This window comes from Mixophyes fleayi, chromosome 3 (genome assembly GCF_038048845.1).
Source record: "Mixophyes fleayi isolate aMixFle1 chromosome 3, aMixFle1.hap1, whole genome shotgun sequence".
NCBI classification, from domain to species: Eukaryota; Metazoa; Chordata; class Amphibia; order Anura; family Limnodynastidae; genus Mixophyes; species Mixophyes fleayi.
Window position 1 is genome coordinate 70,567,036 of NC_134404.1, and position 9,498 is coordinate 70,576,533.

The following is a 9,498-nucleotide window of genomic DNA, read 5'->3' on the forward strand; positions in this document are numbered from 1 at the left end:
ACTTGTGGTTCTCCAAGTGCCAGCATGCCCTGGCTGCCATGGGTATGCTGGTGCTTGTAGTTATACAAGTATCAGCATGCCCACACTGTTTATGGCAGCCCGGGCTAGCTGGGACTTGTAGGTCCACAAAACAAAACTTTCGCCATTATTACCCTACACCCACCGCCCAGGGGTGCAGGAAGAGCCCTAGTGCTTTCAGCACTGGGCTGGGTGTCCGTAGAGAGGGGGCTCGCCCATTTTTTTCGGTGGACCCCACTCCCTACTCCCTAGGGAATCCAGCCCAGCGCTGAACAGCCTGGGATTGGTTTATCATTATGGCAGAGGGACCCCTGCAATAGTGCCAACCACCCTGGTTGGTTTGCCTAGTGCTGGCTATGTGAAAATCGGGGGGAACCCACGCAAATTTTTTTCACGATTTTCACGTAACCAGTGGTAGACTAGCAGCACTACAGTTAATAGTAGTAGGCACCCCACGCTTTTTTTAAAAAAAACAAAAAACAAACCTTTTATCTATTTTTGCTCATTTGACAGCTTCCGGACCTCCGGCTGTATAGGCAGAACAGTGTGACATCACAGCAAATTGCCAGAGATGACCAGCGATTTTTAAGATCAGAGTAAAAATCGCAGTTTAATACATCTAGCGACTTTGGGACTAAAATCGCGGGTTTTTACCTGTGATTTGCCGCAATTTTAAAATGCTGGAAAAATCAGACATTGATACATTTACCCCTTAGTTTCAGCATTCTACGCAGTACTTACTAAGCAGTAATCTCTGTGACTTCGCATACAAATATGAGTACATGTCTATGCAAATTGACAAAATGTGACGATCTTTTAGAATTTACAATGTTAAGTTACATCATGGGTTACATCGTTCAAAAAGCGTGAAGACGTCTCTGCTGTCCCATTGCTTTGTACTCACCTGTGTCTATTAACATGCATATAAATCTTCCTCATTTCATTGGTACAGTGCATACTGGCAGATATAACATTGCTGGATTGCTCTTGATGGATTTTGTCTCTATAAAAATGGTGATCAAATTCTGTGTGCAGAGTAGGAGTGATGGGAAGGTGGTCCATGTCTGACGAGTAGCAGTAGATCTTGTCTGGGAGAGTAAAGCTGTCCTCTAGGAGTAGGATCTTGTATCTATATTCAAATGGGTCTTCCTCCTGCCCCTCCTCTGGGTCTGAGGCATGACTTTCATTACTATATCCGTTCTCTTTAAAGTGATGACAAAACTCCGGAAAGGAAGAAATGGAGACGGATCCAGGTACTGCTGTACATAGTCTGATCAGGTGATGACCCAACCAGATGCCAACATCCTGACAACCATCACTGTAGGTCTCAAAGCCTGGGCCATAGCGCACATCTGACTTGTACAGGCCCTGACAAATAGGGGAGAGACAAAGGTAACAAAGCCATTTACAAACCCTGATTAGAAATAGTAAAGGGACATTAATGAAAAGTATATACTCAAGTTGTTGCTTACTAAGAAAATGTATATATAAAACACAAAGCTACTGTATATTGAAGTTGCAGCAATTTATATGCATCTACAAAACACAAGAAAAATATTATCAGTTTAGTGCCCTATATACACCAGATATACGGTTTTACAGCTGATATCAGATATTAGATTATATATTCTGCATTATTGTAGTGATAAACTATTATTACACACACACACACCTGGTATTTTCTACAATCAGTAAACGTAATGGTCCCGTAACCTTCTTTGCGGCTAAGGTAAAAAGAGCCGGTGAATTTTGAGCCATCGGGCCAAGTGTAAACCCCCTTGCCATGGTGATGATCTTTGTAAAATTCACCAATATAGCTCTGAAATGTAAAATAAATACACTGTTTTATGTCAGTGAAATATTATAATAAAGATGATTAATGTGTCACAAACAAGTATTCAGTAACTGCAGAGAAAAGAACCACATGTAAAGATGAATGAAGATGGCATTGCTTGCCCAGAGACAACTCATGTAATAAACCGGGTGTGATGTTCACCTAGACCTAGTGACACCCAAAACTTTACCAGATAATGATTTTCTTTTCTTGGACTGGAACATGGAAGCGGGCAATTCTCTTCTTGGGAATAGACAGGACTGCCTCCTAAATCCATGTTAATTTGCAGAATGAAAATGACAATGCGTCTCAGGGAAGCCCCTAAAATATGACCCCTTACCCGTTTTATTCTGTTGCAATAATCTTCTTTTACCTCTAATCAGCAAAACCAGGAGCACTGGTTCGGCTACTCAGTACTTTTTGAAGGAATGCCCTCATTTGCCCAACAACTCACCTCTGCCTATTCAAACTTCTGCTCCTCTGCAAACTCCAAAAACCTAAGTGCTGGGACTGAAATGAAGGTACACTTGTGTAAGCCAGCGTTCACATCAAACTGATTGTCTCTCTTAAAGATAGCCATATATTCAATGATCTCTGTTCTCTTTGTGCCACTACTATGTCACAAAATTAAAACCTTGTAATTCAGGATAGAGATAAGTAAATGTAAGAGTGTATAGGGACAATTATCATTATCATCTTTTATTTATATAGCGCCACTAATTCCTCAGCGCTGTACAGAGAACTCACTAACATCAGTCCTTGCCCCATTGGAGCTTACAGTCTAAATTCCCTAACACAAACAGACAGACAGATTAGAGTCAATTTGAAAGCAGCCAATTAACCTACTAGTATGTTTTTGGAGTGTGGGAGAAAACCGGAGCACCCGGAGGAAACCCACGCAGACACGTGGAGAACATACAAACTCCACACAGATAAGGCCATGGTCAGGAATTGAACCACAAAGAATTTACTATGGAATCCTTGCGTTCACCAAAACCACTTATTAATGTTTTACACTTAAATCACATACATGTGTAGCATGAGCCTCATTTGGCTCCCTAAGTTCACAAAGAATCATGGGGAATATGCTAGATTAAATGTATTTAATCCGAAAAATGTTTCTAAGGCTTATGACCCCAGTGCTGCAAGGCAGAAGTGCTAACCACTACGCCACCATGCTGCCCCCAATGTCCTGTTTACACCATGTGAGATCCCTAAGTGTGATTCCTTCATCACCCGTAATTAATTACACTGAGGTAATGACTGTGCCAACCTTAGGTGACAAATCCCACAGAGCTACATCACCTCCTTGTAAAGGGTACATGCTTACCGCCCTTAGGGTGAGATTTTTTTTCTCCAGCTGATGAGTGCATTCTCTTAAAAACAAGTGCATTCTCTTAAAAACAACTCATCTGTCACCAGAATGCAAATGTGACTGTCCCAAACTGCAACTCAATACATTGGTGAGCGGATGAAGAGGGAGAGATATAAGTCAAAGGGCAATAGCCTGGTTGAAATATGCAGATTCCAGGTCTGGAATGACTTACAGCAGTCCAGAAGAAACATAGCCTGCTCAGAGCTCACAGACAGACACAAAATACAAATACAAAAGTCAGACAGACAGAATTTAATTGGCCCAGTGCTCAAAATGAGGCCCTGACATTACACAGAGGAGGAGAGAGAAGAGAAGGTAGAGCCTTTATTCATGTTGGCTTAGTGCACGTGTGACTTACTGAGCTCCGAGTTCGGACACAGGGCTTACATAGGGGATGGTTGATACATCAGCACCATGCTGGGGCTTTGGCCATAGGGATAGAGAATGAGCTCATGGCCACATGTGGACTATAGAAAGAAAGCTGGAGAGGTAAGAGGGGAGGTGAAATGTATTCCTTTGGGAGGTGTTCTTGCCCATCCACAAGGCAAGATGAGTTAACCCACTGGTGCTTCCTAACAAATCCTGCTGTTTGGAGGGGTAGGAAAGTAAAATACTAGAACTCTCACTTACCTTTAATGTGCTATTTATTATTTATTTCGGGGTTTTTTGTATCTTGTGTATGTGTACATACGAACACAGATAACAACAGCCACTAACCTCTCCATTGGCCCATATGAATTCCCCAATGCCAAGCTTCAGATTCATAGTAATATTTCCTTTGTAACTGGAGCCATCGGACCATTGCTGAGTTTCCAGATCTTCTTTTACGTCCCAGCGTGATGCTAGTTCTTCCCGGCCCTGCTGTGTATCTGACTCCACCAGGGCATCATCTCCATTCAGATCTTCTGCAGAATTCTTCCTCTCAGGTTCCTCCTTACCTTCCTCCTGGTTTGGCTTATCAAGACTATGTTGTGCAGATGGCTCCACAATTCCTTCCAGTTTGACCAGTATCTGTGGTGCCACTTCAGTTTCTGAACTCTCATGTCCTCCCTCAGGACTGGCTCCAATTTGTGATACTGGCCTATGAGTGTCTGACATGTCTTCTACTCTTCTAGTGCCTGGAGTTGACAGCAGACAATAAGAGACAAAGAGAGAAAGACAGCACACTAGGAGGCAGCCGCTTTACAGCTGAAGCAATAATCATGAAATCATACTTAATCAATTCAGTAGGAACTAGAGTTGTCACTAAGGCATAAGGGATGAAGATGTCACTATAAAGGTTGGGGAAGCCCAGAAAATGGCTGCCCCCGCTGTGTGTAAGCGACAGGTCCACTTAATAACTTCCTGCTGTGTCTCAGTATCTCACAGGCTGGTACTGTATTTGTAAAGTGCCTTGTTAAACTTCAGCAACTGAAGATCCTAATTTGAAGAAAAACATTATGTTCATAACATTACAACAGTTTAAAGTAAAGTGTATCTGTAATATAACATAATGATATAAAGACTGTGCAGGAAAGAATTGAAATAAATAGCTGGAGTAATTATACTTAATTAAATACTGTATGTTCACCATATCCACCATGCTATATTTCACCACAGAGTCGCTTGCCATGTTAAGAGGGAGGTGTTTCTCTAAAACAACAGACTGTACCTTGTGGATTGGCTCATTCATACACACAGATAGGGTCAGTGTTGTCAAAATACGCAAATTAATTTTTCATCTCCCAACTGCACTGAAACTGGAGGGAAGTAGGTTCAGAGTAAATTTGACAAAATATTACTTCACAGAAAGGTTAGTGGATAATTTGAATAGCCTCCCATCAGAGGTGGTAGTGGCTAATACACTAGAGCAATTTAAACATGCTTGGGATATACATAAGGATATCCTTACAAAGAAATAAGGATCAAATATGGTTGGAGGTTACCATAGGTTAAAAAATGGGCAGACTAGATGGGCCAAGCAGTTCTTATCTGCCGTCAAATTCTATGTTTCCATGATTCTAACTGTCATAATTTAGTTGGGACAGTCATGATTCCTGGACCCTGAAGGGAGAAAGGCTTATGGAAACTTTTATGTGGGTGTAATTTGCGTGAGATGGGGTGCTTTATTTCCCTATATGGGAGGGGATTATTTTGTCCCAATTTTGCCTATGTCAATGTTGGGAGGTATGCTAAAACTTAAGCAGGAGCTTCAGCTGTCTGCAATGGAGTAGACAGGCAATACTGTACTATTTAACAGAGCTGCAGTGGAATATCTGTTTAACATTGACCAACAGATTTAATTGTTATAGCTCCTATCTGAAATCTTCATATTTGTGGTTTAGTGGTCCTTTAAGCACTTAAAATCATTTTTAAATGTTTTTGGTCCTAAAAAAAAATATTGCTGACAGCAGATAGCAATGGGCACTAGTGAGAGCAGCCTATAAGGAACTCAATGGAAAGAAAGAAGCTGCATCTGGAATTGAGAGAGTAGCTTGGAGATGCATTCCTTGAATAAACAGATATAATGATATACTGCATATAATATATACTACAAATTAATTATATGCAATAATAACAAAATAGATGAATAAAGCAACACTGGTACACTATTACAGTAGAAATATTATGGTGCACTAATGCTTTAAAATGTACACTACAAATAAGTACAATTAATTATTATATTACATACCTAAGAAGTTATTAGGAAATTACATTTCCCTGTAAATCATTTGCTGTAATAGAAAATAACAGTCACGTTGTCCGGCTTACAGACACCTTCCATACGCAGATAGTTACCTGATTAGCTAGGAGTTAGTAACCACCCTCTTTCTAGGATTTTTTCCTGTCACCATCTACTGAGTTAGTTGTACCAGCGGTTGCCATAGTTACCAATGACAACAATGTATGCGACAGGCACGTGACCAGGTGATAGACACGTCACTTAGGATACGGTCCTCAGAGAATGAGGTGAGCCTGCAAGTGACGTCCATCTTTGATTAGGGCAAAGTGTCGTATTTCTACTATGAACGTTATCTAAATATATTTTTAGCTGCGTATTATATAACCAGTCTATTTCAAAGCGTGGTAACAGTATTCCTGTTATTGTCCATTATGATCATTTCCGTTAACTTAGGTCATGTTCCTTCCATAATCGCCCATAAAACTACTTCGGTATCTGCTGTCATTTTTTAATGGTGTCTTTTTTAACTCACCACCATCATCGTGATAATGGCTTTAGAACGTTGAATGACTAGATATTCCAAAATATTCATATGGTTTCATATTCACCCATACAACTGTTAGTAAAGTGTTTATAATGGTCTGAGCATGGTCCATGGTCAGACCATATGCCTCGTGTGCAGTGCATCAGCATATATCCCTACATTTTTAAATAGAAAAGCATTTTGGGTGCCCCTGGTCCACTAGACCCACTCCTCCAATTCCCTCAGCCACTCCCTAAACCACACAATAGGCAGTAGCCTTGCCCTGAATCTTGGCTATGGATCTGGGATTTTCTTTTGAAAAACTGCAAATTGCAATTGCTTAGCCTACCATTGGTACTATTATAATTGTCTTCCTCTAGATAAATATGAATTTGCTTCTGTAACAATTGGAATAAATCTATTTTTATTTTAATTACCTATATGGAGACAGATACAAAGAAAACACTTAAATACTGTATGTGTAGATACTTATGGAGTGCATATTTGTTGTTCCTAGGATCAAGGAGCTTGTCCTTGGTAGTCACTAAACATTCCAATGCTGTAAACACACTTCTCTTGATTAAGAAACTTGTCATTGGCGGCCAGTAAACATGCCAATGCTGTAATTAAAACCAGGGACTGGCTGGGCAAGGGGGCACCCCCTTTCCCTGGTTGGTTCCATAGTGGGCTACCTTAGGCTGGGTCACTGGGCTACAAGCATTTTTTCCCTTTAAAATTTTCCTAATAAGCTGCTGAGCCGAGTCATGCCCCCCGGGGTAAAATTGCCAGCCAGCCCCTGATCCAAATTGTGCTGCTTATTTGTTGCTTATCAGCCTTGTTTACTGTTGCCTAGCAGAAGTGCTGAGATCTGCTTTGCAATATGTTGTCATTTTACTATGCCAAAAGCTGATGACAATAATTGTGTTTCTGGTGTGTGCAATGCTGCCACCTGTCAAGAATCGCTGATATTGCTTTGAAACCTTACACATTGTTGTTTTTGTTGGTGTGTGACCAAAAGTTCAATGAAGCATCTGCTTGATATTGTTAACATACTTCTGTTTACCCAGTGCTCAAAGTGTAAATTTAGAGGTGGCGTTATGAAAAATGCAACTGCAATGAATTTGATAGTTTTACAATGAAGGCAGCTAGCCCGCATCGACCACTGTCTTTACCTATAAATTTCTTTTAGTATATTGCGAGAAAAGAGGAATGAGAGCAAAGAAATGCATTTGCAGGGAAGAAAAAATAGCATATGCTCCAAATCATACGGTTACCCAGTAAACAGGAACAATTCAGTGACAGAAACTGCTACAGAGCAGTACTACGAATGACGGTCCTGCTCTGCAGCCATTCAGAAGTGAACAGTCCAGTTGATTCTAGACCCAAAGGGGCATTAAGCATTCTTGGATTGGATTTAAAGCTGTATTATTATTATTATATTTTATTTATATGGCACCACAAATTATACATATTATGTTGTTGAGGTGTATGAGGTGTTCTGAAGAAGTCTTATGTATGAGGCAATGAGCTATCGCAACCCCAGTCTATTAGTTGTCACTAAATCATCATCATCTATTCATATAGTGCCACTAATTCCGCAGCGCTGTACAGAGAACTCACATCAGTCCCTGCCCCATTGAAGCTTACAATCTAAATCCCCTAACATACACACACACACATCCCGAGAGAGACTAAGGGGAATTTAACAGCAGCCAATTAACCTACCAGTATGTTTTTGGAGTGTGGGAGGAAACCGGAGCACCCGGAGGAAACCCATGCATACACGGGGAGAACATACAAACTCCACACAGATAAGGCAATGGTCGGGAATTAAACTCATGACCCCAGTGCTGTGAGGCTAACCACTGAGCCACCATGTATGACAATAGAAGTTCAGTAAAGTATTTCAGTGCTTACATGTGCAAATTGATTGCAAAGAAGTACATTGTACATAAAGCATATTGTTATGCTATGTCACTTCTTGTTCACTACATTTATGTGCTTTGAGGTTAATATATTGATGAATATTGTGTATTATTAGTGTATAATTGCTAAATGTTAGACTACAGTGCTGCTTGCAATCTATTCTAATAACAAGCAGGAAGCTCCTTCTCCACAGCCTTTGGTATTTGTTAGAGGCCTAGATCTTAAAATAACCTCTGACGATTTGGACAAGAGATAGCCTGTGTCAGTGATGTGTTTACAATATTAAGTAGACACACTGAAGATTTCAGGAATGTAGGATCATTCTGTCTATATGTTTTCTTGTTTCATGGTATCCAGCTTTTATGTAAGAAGCACCTGCAAAGCCTTTGGACATGTCAGAGCTGTTCAAAGTGACAGATTCCTTAATGATCAGCAATGCTAGAGCGGCCTGCAAGAAGAATCTTCTCATAGCGGAGGGAGTGACTTGTTGTATCAACATTTCAAGGAGGCAGCCGTTTCCAGACTTTGATCTCCATACTCTACGAATCCCTGTGTTTGATCATCCGCTGCAGGACCTGTCTAATTATTTTGACCAGTGTGTGGACCTGATTGAGAGGACAATTGAAAGTGGGGGGAAGTGCCTCGTCTACTGTAAACATGGACGCAGTCGTTCTGCCACAATCTGCATAGCCTATCTGATCAAATACAAAAATATGGCGCTTAAGGATGCCTTTCAGGTATAATTCAAAGTAATTGTCTTTGTTGGAATGTGAGTCTGTCATTTGAGTTCCATTGCCCCATTTGTCTTTTGCTACAGTTGCAGCGCAGTACTTGGTGTAGTTATATTGTGAGGACCTAATTTACACTGATCCTAGAGATGTGAATATGCTGGAGAATGGGTATCGGACATTCTGGTTGTTGGCTAACTGTGGTCCCTGACCTTACTAGAAACCTCCATAGCTATTTTTTTTAACAATATAATGAAAACAACTCAATATTTTTAGAAAACATTATTTTATTACAAAATAGTATGTAATCAGAAATTATATATATATATATTCCACACTTACCAAATGTCCCTAATTACCAGGGACAGTCCCAGGTATTAAAGATTTGTCTCTGGAAAATGTTGTCCTTTAAAATGTACCTAATTTTTTACT

At 40.4% G+C, this 9,498-nt stretch overlaps 2 protein-coding genes across 2 annotated transcripts in view; one reads left to right on the plus strand and one right to left on the minus strand.

Moving 5' to 3' along the window:
- The window catches only part of ANKMY1 (ankyrin repeat and MYND domain containing 1), a 60,244-nt gene extending 54,099 nt beyond the window's left edge, over nucleotides 1-6,145 (minus strand). The window contains exons 1-4 of the mRNA XM_075201694.1: nucleotides 6,006-6,145; nucleotides 3,945-4,646; nucleotides 1,691-1,837; nucleotides 923-1,386 (exon numbers count right to left, since the gene is read on the minus strand). Coding sequence (XP_075057795.1) covers nucleotides 923-1,386; nucleotides 1,691-1,837; nucleotides 3,945-4,325 — 992 coding nt within the window. The 5' untranslated portion in view covers nucleotides 4,326-4,646; nucleotides 6,006-6,145. The remainder of the gene's footprint in view (nucleotides 1-922; nucleotides 1,387-1,690; nucleotides 1,838-3,944; nucleotides 4,647-6,005) is intronic.
- A 2,585-nt stretch (nucleotides 6,146-8,730) lies between these two features.
- DUSP28 (dual specificity phosphatase 28) lies at nucleotides 8,731-9,081 on the plus strand. Its single transcript, XM_075200852.1, has one exon. It carries the CDS (start codon nucleotides 8,731-8,733, stop codon nucleotides 9,079-9,081), a length of 351 nt encoding a protein of 116 aa, XP_075056953.1.
- Nucleotides 9,082-9,498: the final 417 nt, after the last annotated feature.